This window comes from Poecile atricapillus, chromosome 3, assembly GCF_030490865.1.
Source record: "Poecile atricapillus isolate bPoeAtr1 chromosome 3, bPoeAtr1.hap1, whole genome shotgun sequence".
Classification (NCBI taxonomy): Eukaryota; Metazoa; Chordata; class Aves; order Passeriformes; family Paridae; genus Poecile; species Poecile atricapillus.
This window is the reverse complement of record NC_081251.1, coordinates 94682654-94696335: the sequence shown is the minus strand read 5'-3', so window position 1 is coordinate 94696335 and position 13682 is coordinate 94682654. Positions and strand designations below refer to the sequence as shown.

The 13682-nt window shown below is 41.1% G+C and overlaps 1 protein-coding gene across 1 annotated transcript; it reads right to left on the bottom strand.

The window, feature by feature from the left end:
* Nucleotides 1-2212: 2212 nt before the first annotated feature.
* Nucleotides 2213-12010, bottom strand: ATF3 (activating transcription factor 3). The gene is made up of 4 exons (XM_058835887.1): nt 11852-12010; nt 7110-7353; nt 6085-6192; nt 2213-5167 (listed from the first exon to the last, which is right to left on the bottom strand). Exons 2-4 carry the CDS (start codon nt 7347-7349, stop codon nt 4970-4972), a joined length of 546 nt encoding a protein of 181 aa, XP_058691870.1. The 5' UTR covers nt 7350-7353; nt 11852-12010; the 3' UTR covers nt 2213-4969.
* Nucleotides 12011-13682: the final 1672 nt, after the last annotated feature.

Genomic DNA, 13682 nt, shown 5'->3' with positions numbered 1-13682 from the left:
GGTCATGCACCATTTATTTCGGTGGAGTCTACAAATATAAAGATTCTAAATTATCAAAGGAGGAAAAGTACTTCAGCTTTAACTCTCTTAGTTTGTTCCCATTTTTTATTTATTTGTTTCATAGATCTAATAATTTTTTCTGAGTGTCAGCTCTAGTACACTTACATTGGGGTCTGAAAATCATTAGGCTGGAGTTTTTTTTGGTTAATGGATCACTGTCAGCAATAGTAAATATTTGCAGCCGTAACTGATGCTGTATTAAGAATAGATTCCAGTGAATTCTCTTTTTTACTGTGATGGCTTTGAAGATCTAATAGCACTGAAAATTAACAAATAACTATTTTTATCCCTAGAGTCAGCCATTCTGACTCAGAGTGTCCATTAAGGAAATGAACTTTAAACAATAGGATTCTTAAAAAATATTGTCACTCATTATCTTAACTATACTTAAAAAGGAATGACCTCTGTTATAGAAATGAAAATATTCTATTGGTGTAATTACAAACTAATGGAGACTGTTAGAAAGTAATTATGTTAATTAATATTATTGCGCATTAATCCCGGGATGATTCTCCGTGTCTCCAGCTGGGGGCACTGGGCAAACATGGAAACCTGGAGATGGCCAGTGTGAATGAGACTCGCACCTAGACCAGAACTGTGCTGGAGGGGAAGAGGCGGGGAAACCAAAACCACCAAGGAAAATGGATGTGAGATACAGTCATCATCCTGGATTTGAGAGTCTCCTAAGACAAAGCAGATTTTATTTTCAAAACTCTTTTGCTCGTGACAAACAATCGTATGCTTTTATTTTCATTACTCATAAATCATCCAGTTTCTTTAGCAAAACCATCCCTTAAATCAATAACTTCAAATGCTAATGAGCCCAGGTAGAAAAGTTATTGCAAATTTAAATTCGTTGCCGTTCAGTTTCATTAAACATTTCCAGCCTTGTATAAATCAATCTCTACCTACCTCTAATATTGCTATTTATTCATTTATGTCAGGGAAAGAGATAGAAAAGAAATAGAAGATGCTCCTTGTCAAAGTACAGTGTAAAGCCCAGCATGCTTTGAGGTCTACAGGGGCCTGGAAACAGAGATTTAGCATCTAGAACAAGACCTGAGGAGAAGGTATGGCATGTATTGCTCAAGGAATGCCAACCAAGCTATTAGGAATATGTCAGAGACCAATGCTTGTTTCGTGGTTTCAACTCATACCATTGAAAAAAAAAAAAAAAAAAAAAGAAAAAAATTATAAAATACCAGTGCAGGAAATCATAGCCCCAGTTTTGTTGATAAGGTTTTCTAAACCAGGCCAGGCAGATGATTTTTAAGTTTGCCAATTTAGTGTTGAAATGGGTATTCAAAAGCAAAGTTTGATAGCAGCTAGAGGAGAATGCATGAAAGGGCAAATATACTTATGGGGACTGCACAACTGTAAATGGATGGACCAGTAAGGAAATTAAGCATTCAACATTGCCAAGCTCAGAGTAGCCTAGATCTTCCTTCAGATGATATTTTTAACTGGATTTTGCAACAGAGCAATGGATTTCCTGATCCCTGGAGCTCCTGGCCTTCTATCTGGCCTCTGTATTACAAGTTATGACTGCTTGCAATGGAATGAAGCCAAAAGTTTTTGTCCACATCACCGGCTGTCAAAACACAGCGACTTCTGTCTGGGTGTGTAGATACTCAGTTTTGGAAAAGCAGGAAGGAACATTTTGTTCATCTTTCCTCATGTTTCTCCCCAGACACACCAATACACAGACACAGAGGAAAAAAAAACCAAAGCCCTAATCGTGCCATACTTCCTTAGTATCTTCCATGTAATTACAGAAAGCAATCTAGAAATATTAAGGCTTCACAGTAGCAAAAGCATTAAACTCATTAGAGAATCAGAAAGTTGAAATAACTATCAGCTGGTTGGTTGCAAGGTTAGGAAAGGTTTAGGAGTTCTATTTTCCAGTCCTTTAATCTAAGCTCTAGGCCACAAAGAAGAAGTTAGCCTGGAATTCACAATCAACCTTGCAATAACAAAATTTTGTTTATACCTTGAGAAGCAGTGAACAGTACCAGTTTCACTTTATAAGATGCTTATTGTTACAAACCGGTAAAGAATCTTTGCTTTTTAATAGCTCAGTGTTGTTTTAAGAGAATGAAGTTGCTCTTGGACTTTGACACGTAGAATGAATTAAATGACACGTAAATAAATATATATTAATTCTTTTTTATTAAAGTATCAAAACAAACTTGAGAATAGAAAAAAAACTGCTTTTTAATGCATTTTTAGGTTCTCCTGAATAAAGTATACTTTGAGAAAACTCATGCAACATACCATTTCTGTGTAGCTGTTTAAACACTCTTTTCCTGGGCACAGTCAAGTGACCCTGAGTACCATCATTTCCAGAGCAGCACGCACAAACACACACACACACACACACACACACACACACACACACACACACATACAAAAGCAATACAGAGCAGCTATGACTGCACATGTAAAGAAATAAAAATAGATTATCTTCTGACAAGAGTAGTGGTACCATATTAACATTTGGCATGCCGAGTAAATAAGATCAAGCAACAAAAGCATGACGCCTGCGTCACCGGTAATATGGTTAAAAGCAACCATACAAATCCCCTAAGGGAGACACATGAATTCTGTCATTACAGTCCCTGTGGTAACACTTTATAACCAAATATGAGACAAACAGCCTTGTCTGCTGGTATTGGAGAGGCAAAAAGCAAAGCCAAGGTGTACGATACCGGGGTGATGCCTTGGTTTTGTATTTCCACATTACAGGAGTCAAATAATGAACATTGTTTGACAAGTTTACTGTACACACTCCATGTATATCTATTGTCTGGTAAACAGCTGGCCCAATTACACGTAGAACTTGCCCTTTAAGCAAGAGAAGTTGCCACAGAGGCTCCAAACTCTGCTTACAAAGCAGGAAAAAAATTCTCACTGAAGTCAATAGAACCTCCTTCCAATATACAGAAAGATCATGGATTCTTAAGACAGAATTGGACCTAGAATGTCATCTCTGTGCTACATTTACTTTTCAGATACATGAAGTACATATCTTTAACATGTGATATAGGACATTACAATATATCCAGATCTCAGGAAATGGTACTAAGTAGTTCTGTTGCAGAATATAACAATCATATGGGGATCAGGTACAATATGTGATGGACTCATGCAAGACTTGCAGGGTAAGAAGCTCATGGCTGAGGTATCTTCAAGTTTAGCCTTTAGAACAAACACAAAATTTCAACACTGCGGACTGGTGTAAAATATTATGCACTGTAAGCTCCACTTGTATTCTGCTTTGTTTAAATTGTGACATTGAACAGTCAGACACCACTGATGGAGATACAGAATTTTGGAAGGTACAATATCTGCACCCAATCATTCAAGACACTCACCTCATCTTCAAAAAAGATGAAGGATAAGCAATTTTAATAGTGGTGTCTCAAATACAACTGGTGAAGTTTAGGAATATATAATATTAAACACCAAGAGATAAAAGTAAAAAGACAGCGCAACACTTGTGTTTTCAGTTTTATCTTGCTCGCAGTATTTATTAGTTCTACTCATTATGATATTAGTGATAAATAAGGATAGTATTTTCTTTTACAAAAAATTGTAAGGGTATATTTTATAGAAATAAACAATCTGAGAATTTCACAGAAACATCAGAATTTCAACACTCATAACTCCAACAGTTTTGTCCAGCAGCTCTTCTACCAGTTCAAAAACATCCAAGGTTAGTATTTAATAAAAAATTAAACAATTATTCACTACATCAAAACTCTTGCCTCTTTTAGATTCTAAGTAACACTTTTGATCGGCTGTGGTTGCCACTCAAATATAAAACAAAAGTAGCTACAATCATAATTTTTCCCTCTGAGCCACCTGGCAAAAGGAAGTAATCCTGACCAGGATGGAAAAACTTTGTCAAACTCTTATGCCTGTAAGAGCTATCTGCATGAGCAGACCCACTGAAATCCATGGAACATCTTCTGTGACTGAGCGGTAATAGCACAAATTAAGGCTTGTAGGATTAGATCCTAGATGAATTTTAAAAACATTTATCTTTTTCGAGGTTCAGGAGTCTGGGATTCACTCCTGCAGTTCCTTACTTGAGCAAAACCTCTATCAGTACCCCAGCACAGTTAGTTTCCTCTTTCCAATTCAGTGGGCTTAATTCACCAAGTCAATAAGTGACGGTACAAGCTGCTCTTCAGCAATTCAAGGAAAGATTGTAATCCCCAAGGGGTAGTATCTGGGGTGATAGCTCATAAAATACAAGCTAGGCTACATAGATGTTTTGCAAGAAACATTTCTTTATCACACTTACTAGACCCTTCAAATTCAGTCACTGAGATGAGTCACAGAAAAACCCCACAAGAGCATTCTGGAAAAAAACGACAAAGCTTAGTTGGAACGACAGGGGGTTTTTGTGTGTGTGTGTGTTAGGTTAGAATGCAACATTACACATCAGTACATTCTGCAAGAAACCATCCTCCTGGAAATTCAAAAATACTCAGTCTTCTTTCCCTACCAGCAACAAGAAAGAGTAGTGTCCATCCAGCACAGCTGTCTGTACCACGTGCATCGCTGGAAATCATAGTGTTCTAGCACAAACCTCGTGAGTGCAGATACTGTATACTAGCAGAGAGCTAAAACTCGGAAGCTGTTGTCTGTAGCTCCTAGGAACAGCAAGTATGACAGGTGCAAACCCTACATTTGAGGCAGAAGGCTCTTCGATTTGATTGAGACCAGATCTTCCAAGGGCAAGAATCGCTGTCAAGCCAAAATGATTCTTTCCACTTGTGAAAGCAATCTGCCCTTCCTAAAGGCTCTTGACTAATAGAATCCTACACATTATGCCAGACTCCCCCATGGATTCTGGTAGCTGTTAAAAACATTATAAATATTTCCATGTTTGCCGTATCACTTAACCTTGTAACGTGCCTTCTTTGATCTGTTGAATAAAAAGATTTCTTTCATCTTCAGGTGTCCTTCCGTTCTGTGCACGCACTATACATGTGGGCCTGTGCAGATTTAGCATGTATATCAAATGCTGCTTCTCGTTCTTCAGCTCCTCAATCTGGGCTTTCAACTCCGCATTGATCGTTTCCAGCTTCTCTGATTCCTAGCACAAAGCACAGACACAACTTTTACACTGAGAAGTTCAAGTAGAGAATTGCTGGTTTTTTTCTTGTAGTTGTGGTCTTTTATTGGTGGGAAAGAGTATGGCTGGCAGGGAAAGGAATCACATGTACCTAGTGTGCTGTAATGATGAAACTGTACATTCCCCAGTCAGTAATGGCCTGAGAACCAGACTGAGGGTTACCTCCTTTGGCCTCTAGAGAACATAATGGAAGTTGAAAAGTGAAATTCAAACTTGTATTCACTTATGGTGACAGATACCCAAAGCATTATTGCTATCTTCTGCAAAATTATTCTGAGCTTTTTGGGTCAAAAACTGACCCAAAATTATTGACACTGCTTCTTAACTCCCTGGAGCATCAGGTTACTTATCTGTAAATCCATGTTAAGCTAGCAAAGTACAAACATAGCTTTTTTTCCCTGCCCCTAGAGAGAGGAATATACAGGCCTGCTGCTACTGAAATAGAGTTTTATATCACAGAACTGGAGATGAATATGTGACTGGGCTTCTAGGACATTCAAGTTTCCACACCACTCTGTTCATAAAGAAGTCAGAAATTACTTGTAGGTGCTTGCAGGCTCTCCACAGTATGAAATCATATGAAAAATGATTTTACTTCGTGTTCACTGTACACATTCTAATTAACATTATCACCATAGAAGAGATTGGTCACTGAAACAGTAATCTCTTTTCACTCCTACCATGCTTTCATTTTATGCCAGTTTCAACCAGGTTTGGATTTAATATATGGCAGGTTTATTTTTCATAACTAATGTTTTTAAGAGTTTACAGTGTTTTGGGTGACATCTTTCTGATTTCCTACTATAACAGAACCCTATGCTATCTGTTTGGATCCTGGCAGGATGACAGATTAAGAACAATTCAAGCCAGTCACTTACTTTTTGCAAACATTCTGTTTTTTCCTTCTTTTTATTTCGGCACTTTGCTGCAGCAATTTTATTCCTTTCCCTTCTTCTCTTTTTTCTTTCATCCTCTTCAGGAGAAAACTGTCCCACAAAAACAGATACACACAATCCATAAAATGTTGTAAACAGGAGACTTGTATTTTGATAACTTCTGAATTTTAAAAATCAACGTGGAGAGGGCTCTCAGTGCTCACATCATGAGTTACATAAAAATATGATTATGACCTTGTTTGCCATACAGTAGAAGGGTAGGAACTTCATTAGAATTGTCAATAAAAACCTGACTGGAGCAGGGTTGTATGTAATCTATATGACGGCACATATAAAATCAGTGGTACTCAAAAAACTTACGGAATGTATCCCCAGGCTCCCCCACCTCCATCTCTCCTCCATTTCCCAGGGAGAAAAAGGAGGAGGGGCACAGGGAACAGAGTAGAGGATGTGTCATGAGTGAGGCAGTGAGAAGTGAGTGAATTAAAGGCAGCACCAAAAAGGGAATACTAAAACACTTCCCTCTGTTTCCTGTGGAGGCTCAGACCAAGGTGTAGCTCTTTCCTTAAGCAAAGCTATTTCTCCACTTTCAAAGAGTAATGCTTTTCATGGATAGTATCATCTTTAAGTGAAAATATAGTGTGGACATAGCAGGTCCATGTCTTAACCCCCACAGGTTCTGCTGGTCTGTCCTCAGGGAAACTTCAGCAGTGACTTTTTCCAACTTCAACCACCACTGAGCAGGGAAACCAGCACTTGTTCCAATCACTTTGTGATTAGAACATGTAAAACATTGTCTGTAGTCCATGACTGAAAGTAAAATATCCAACTACGAGAAATACTAGAGGGTTTGCACGAAGCACTCAACAGAGAGGCAAGCAGCTGGCTTAAAAGGAAACAAGTACGGTACAGAGGGTTGCCTATAGTTAATACAATTACTTATCTTGTGGCAAAACTTTGTTAGAGAGTTAATCCTTCACACAAAAATTCTGTTTAAAGAGCCCTACCTCTGTTTTCAGCATTGATGTTTCAACTGGCCTTTCAGAGACAGTCACTGTGTCCAAAGTGGAAGACATCCTGTGGAACTGACGCTTGTTCTGAATGGCAAATCTCAGTTCCTCCTTCACCAGGGGGGTTAAATTTGTGAAATCATCAAACCCCAGTGACCCTGCAGGGGACAAAGTGGGAACAATTGCGGAGGCGCTGACTTCTAATGCAGATACTTGGCCTGAGTGTTGGACCATCATTTTGCTGAAAGATAAAAAGAGATAATATTGATAGTGTTTCAACAACTTTAGAAAGGGAAATAATATCTCTCAGAGATATATTTCATACTGTGAATAATACTGTAGTTCTCACACTGCTTCAGTCCCCATTCCTAGTCTACCCCAATCTCTCAACAGAGACAAGCAGTTAAGAATTTGGACACTCAAAAAAACTTCAACTTTATGTTAAGTCAAAGTTAGTATTTAAAAGTAAGAATAGTATCAACACATGATACAATTTCTAGGTCTTTCTGAAACATAATATTTAAAAAATCGTGTGCAAGTATGGATAGTGCTAAATTTTAAACTGGTAGTGTGTGGCAAATGAGAATCAAGTGAATAGGAAGAGAAAGAAAATAAGAACAAAAATCAGAAAGCAAATAAGAGATATTATTATTTAAAGCGTAGAAGGAGAGTAAGAATATCTTCATCTTCAGAGCTATATCACCACAAATTCCAGCTTCAAATGGACAGAGCAGACCTTGATCTCAGCTACACTTCTACAATGAGTTCTGCTAGAAGCTGAAACTTGCTAACCACAACAGGATGTCACAAAATTATCACACTCAGTTTTACACACAGTTGTAGGTTTGGCTATAAACTCCTGAAAAATAGTTAACGATAAGAGCTGGCACAAAGGCAAAAGTCTCTACATGCTCTGTGTCTCCACAGCACAGGCTGAGTTGGAGGGATTGACTCATGAAAAATGTGAAGCCGTTTGTTTCATTCCTTTGCTCTTGTAAAATTCGAAACTGTCCTTATGTGCCCTCTACGAGAGGTTTGAAATTCTTAAATATTTATGGCTGGATCTTCTGCTGACATAAAACAGTGTGATTGAAGAGTCTTTAGGGGAATTATGCAAATCTAAACCCATGGAGAAACCTGATTTCTAATAGATTTCTGAAGAAAACAAACCTATCAAACAGCGCTCTCTACTTTTCTCTTTTTAGTCATTCTTCTTATCTTTCTTTTTATCCAGTTTTGGAGGGAAAGAGGCCCTACGTGCTTTGTGAAAACTGGTGGCCCCACTGAGGGAGAAAGAGACAAAACTCAGCAGTCAGTCATCCAAACACAGCGGGCTAGGTGATGCACACATCCCTGCAAGTCACAGCCCATCTTTCACCCAGCAGAGGTGAGATAAGAGGTCAGGAAGAAAACTGAGCACCTTTTATGTGTGGTCCAAGGGACAAAAGGTGCAAAACCACAGGAAAACAGATTGCAATACTTCCCTTATTCATAAAGTGACTTGGGTTAAATTGGATTTTACTATGTTGGTTTTCCAGCTATCTTAGGTTTGTAGATTTCTGTTGTTGTTGTTTCGGGTTTCTTTTTAATAACTGTATGGATAATTACAGTATGTGTTATCTGCTCTGGATTAGACCCACAATAATTACAGAAAAGTCAGTTGTAATTATCTTAGTGCAGGTAAGCAAACAGTTGCCTCGGGGTAGCAGCATGGGTAAACTAAATTTCCCTGTGGTCAACCCAGAACTGCACCGTTCCCTGTACGTTACTTCTGGAACCCAGCAAGAAATGTTTGGGGTCATGTGCCTTGACAAGAAGACAGAATTTGCTTACAGATATCTAAAAATACACTGTAAATCCACACTGGTACAAATGAGAATAGAACCTGGTTCATTGCTTAGTGAGGTAAACAGAAAAATCAGAGGGTGAATTGCTGCTGCAAAATATTAGGTCCAACTGCAGTCTTCCTCACCTCTTCCTCACTCAGTCACCACAGAAGAGCTGAGCACTCCCCAGAGTCTCAGGGTGAAATCCTGACTGCAGTGAAATCAAAAGGACTTTTTCTGTTGACCTCAATGGGGCCAGGATTTCACCCATAGTTATTCAAAATGGGGAAATTATTTGGAACAATTTGTTATTCAGAAAGACCTTGGGAAATTTATGTAATTCTCTTCAGAAAGCCCCTGCTCATGAGTCACATTTAAAGTACTGATACAGTTTAATCCTATAATCTCAGAAAGCTAGCAGTTACTCTTTTCCAGCAAGTCAGAAATGGCCCTATTAATTTCCAGCTGAAGTCCTCCCAGTATTATTTACCATTTACCAACATTCAACCATTTGACTAATTTAAACAGGCTAATTCCAGATGACACTGAACCCCTCGCTGCCAGCAGAAATTTCAGTTATTTTCACCGACTCAGTCTCCTTGAATGCTAGTGATGCCTTCATTCAACAAAGTTAATTCTGTATAATTCAATCCAACCAGGATTCTTAAAGTAACAATAAAACTGTTTTTCCAGCCTCTAAAATAATTAGTTGGGCTAATAATTTTCAAGCTCTGCTGGTTTATTGAATAATTTTTCAGTTTAGGCAAACTTTTAATTAAGGTCAGCAGCAGCACCAGAGGAAACCAAGAATGTGCCTGAAAATTCGTGTCAATTGTGGATTTATAATTGGCTATTTGTGGTTTTGTACCACAAACACTAACAAAACCCTACTATAATGGCTTCATGTCCTCTCACCCACCTGTCACAAGTGTGGAAAAGAGGAATGGTCGAGTGCCCAGAGCAGGAGAAAGTGTCCTTGACCACAGGAACTTGCTGCTCTCCTGCCCAAGCAGCTCACTGCCCTCCCAATCATCCTGAAATGCACCTCTAATTGCTCCAACAATTTTGGGGAGGGAAGGCCTGCCCGGGGGCTGAGGCTTCTGTAAGGATTTCTGCTGTGAGCTGAGTCCTGTTTTGCAGAGCTGTTTGCCACTGGTTTGATTTCCTGCAGCTCTTGCCTGGGGCTCCTGAAGGCTGCCTGGTAGGGCAGCTTCCAGTCTGCTCTGGGATTGTTAGGAGCCACCACCATACAAATGACAGAAATAATCACCCCTATGTCAGAGCTCCTCAGTAAGCTCAATACGCTCCCTTTCCACAACAACAAGGTACATGCTTTGCAGTTTCCGAGGAACAAGTCTGTTTTTAGAAATGTTTTACAAATAGGAAAATTAGGTTTTACTACTTTAAAAAAATGCAACAAGTTGCCCTTCCTCGTCCTGATTTTTGTACAAATTGTCCCTCTGTCTATAAGCCATGCAGAGCACTACCTCATTTCCTCTGGGTTTGTGGAGGCTGGGGAAACTGTAGGAATAAGAGTATCAAGCCTTAGAGCGTGATTCCATCGTGGCCCTTCTGATACAATCTCTGTTTACTTTGCTAGACCACGCACATGCTCTGGAGTTACTGCCACTGGAGGTGCTGAACGCTTCTCAGCCCTGCACTGTTACTGGCACAGCTTGTTCCCGGGCTGAGTTAATGCTTCATTACTTTAGCCTTGCTCTTGGAATTCTCAACAGTTTTACTATTCATGGTACCCTCCCAATTCAGATAGGTTCAAACAACTCCATTCTTTCTCCCCCTGCTTTTTGTTTGTTGTTTTGCAGATGATTCTTTTCATCTACAATGAGCTTTCACATCTCATCAGCCAAGATTTTAAACTCGGAACATGCTTCTTAGCTGTGTACTTCCATTATTCTAGGATAGTCTCGTTTAATTTGAGTATTGGAAGTGACTACTTTCAGTTTTTTGTTGCTTAACAGGGGACGGCTGACCGTATTTCTTGGTTTTATTTCTTCATACGAATTCCTTTTCCTCTGATGCTGATGCAATAAACCCTGATAACCGCTGAGGTTAATCTTAACAGCATTAAGAGCAATTACAGTTCACAACCTCTGTGCACGCTAGTTGACCTTAAGCTTTCTGACATCCCACATCGCTCTAGAACCATTTTCTGCTGCCTTCCAACTTCTCAAGTGCTGTTAGTAGGAGGAAAATTGATTTCCAACAGGAAACTCGTTCTCTGAAAGAAGTTGGCTGTTGTGTCACGCCTGATTTGCTTAGGCAACAGTTTAGCAACTGTTCTACTTCGCGTCGAGACACTGAGAGAAAGGAAAGTGAATATCCCCGGCTGTCACGAGAAGTTTCCCCTCGGTTTATGGGAATATCGGAGATAACTCTACGCGCAGCGGTGTGGGTTTGTCATCGCCTGGGCTGTCCCGCCACAGCTCCCCCGTGTCCCTGTCCCCGGATGCCGCCGCCGGCTGTCCCCAGCGCCGGGCGCGGCCGCTCCGCTCGGGCATCCCGCGGCTCCCGGGGTGCCGGTGCCGTGCCCTCGGCGGCGCTGCCGGCCCGGGGACAGCCGGGGCTGGGCGGGCTCCCCCCGCCGCTCACATCTGGCGGCAGCCCGGCCGCGGGGTTCCCCCAGATGCGAGCTCCGGCACGGAGCCGGCGCCGCCGGGCGGGCGAGTGGCTCCGGCGGAGCTCGGCGGAGCTCGGGGCTCTCCCGGCTCTCCCGGCCGGCGGCGGCACCGCCGCTCCCGACTTCGCTCGGGGCGGCGAAACTTTTCCCGGCGGCGTGCCGCGGGTCCCCCGGCGGGCATCCATCCCTCCGCCGCGGGACAGCTTCCCCGGAGCTCAGCCCCATGTCCCGCCGGCACGGACAGTCCCGGTCGCTCCTCTCCCGCTCCCACCTACCTTCCTCCCGCCGCCGCCGCTCTCTGGGCAGGAGGGAAGGGGCTCCTCAGCCCCGCCGCGCTGCCGGCCGCGCTGCTCCGCCGCCTCCTGCGGGAGAGCAGCTCCCTCGGCTCCCCGCTCCTCTGCCGCTCGCCTGGGTTGCATCACCCCCCTTTTATAGCCGAGCGGGCAGCGCTGGTATTTACTCTGGCGGCGAGTCCCTGGCTGATGTCATGCTATTAATAGCCTCTCCGAAAGAGAGGGAGGAGGGAAGCGGGCCCGTGGCGGTGATGCAAGGCTTCCCCGCCGGCACGGCACGGCACGGCTCGGCACGGCACGGCGGAGCACGGCACGGAGCGAGCCGAGCCGAACAGCATCCCTCCGCACCCCCAGAGACCCCCTCTCCTTCCCACTTCACCACTCTCCTTTATATTCATTCATCTCTTTATTTATTTGTATTAAGACTTCGAGAGTTTTTTTCTCCGGGCCATTTTGCTTCTGACAATAAATCAAAATGCCTCTCACGACGGGGGGGAAAAAAAAAAAGTGGCAATTGTGTATTTTTCGAAAGGACTGAGAAGTTTGATCTTTCTCTAGAGGAAAAAAATTCTTTATGTCGTCGTCCCTCCCCCCCCCGGTCCTACCATACTCCCCCTTCCTCCCCCCACTACTTTAGATGACAGCTAAAAGTTCATTTCACATAAAGGAGAAGGCTTCGTTTTTTATTCTGAGGAGGAACGACCCGTTTAATGAAATTACAGAAAGCTAAAAATAACACTGCTTGGGAGTTTTGGAGGTTTTTTTGTTTGTTTTGGTTTGGTTTTTTGTTAGGGTACTTTTTAAAACATTTCTTAAAACACAGCAGCATGCTATTTCCTTATGATCTCATTAAAAAATAGGGAGTTCCTACAGCAGAGAGGGAAATACGGTTGTGGCTGTGGTAAAGGGGTTTTTGTCTAGTTCTTTTTTTTTTTTTCCTCTGATTTGTTAACAGACAGAAATTACCTTCTAACAGCCTTCAAATTGTTAGAAGATAAGATGTTAAAAAAAGCCCCAACAAAACACCAAGAAAATATTTACCCAGGGGAGGCACAGAAAGTTTAGAAAGACAGATGTGTGGGATTATCCAGTACAATAATATTTCATATATAATACATGCAAACATGTTATTGAGCCAGTCTTCAAGTCTCTGTACTTGGCATGGAAAGACCAGGACATTTCATGCTTGAGAATATTGTAACTAAACCAATATAATATGTATATCTTTGTCTATAGAATGTATATCCTAATCAAGTGCTCCAAATAGTTGATTAATTTTATAATGTTCAGTATGTCAGTTTTGATAATAGGTTGTATGTCTCAAGTGTATATTCTGGGATATTTTAATTACTTGGAGCATTTTGTCAAAGATACAGATTTCTAGTAGAAGTTTGAAAGTCCCTCTGTATCTCCCTTCTGTGTGCATGTGGTTGTCTGGATGTATATGTGTGTATAGATATAGATATAGATATAGATATAGATATAGATATAGATATAGATATAGATATAGATATAGATATAGATATAGATATAGATATAGATATAGATATAGATATAGATATATAGATATAGATATAGATATAGATGATATAGATATAGATAGTATTTGCCACACAGACAGGAGTAGTAAACTTTTAGATTTTTAATGTCCAAGTGATTGCTGGTAATTTTGAAATTAAGACTCCTATTCTGCATTTAGTTGCCTGCTCTTGAAAGAAAAATACTGATCTGGTGGGAAAGGAAGGAGTCTAGAGTAGTGACGTTGGCTTCCCTCCTGTGGAAGGTGCAGTCGCACCCTGTTCTCTGCAAACAA

Excerpts from the sequence above, each read along its gene's own strand:
- ATF3 (XM_058835887.1), bottom strand. The coding sequence starts at position 7,349 with ATGATGGTCCAACACTCAGGCCAAGTATCTGCATTAGAAGTCAGCGCC. Across the intron at positions 6,193-7,109 it reads CATCAATGCTGAAAACAGAG|TTTTCTCCTGAAGAGGATGA; the intron begins GTAGGGCTCTTT and ends TTTGTGGGACAG. Across the intron at positions 5,168-6,084 it reads AAACAGAATGTTTGCAAAAA|GAATCAGAGAAGCTGGAAAC; the intron begins GTAAGTGACTGG and ends GCTTTGTGCTAG.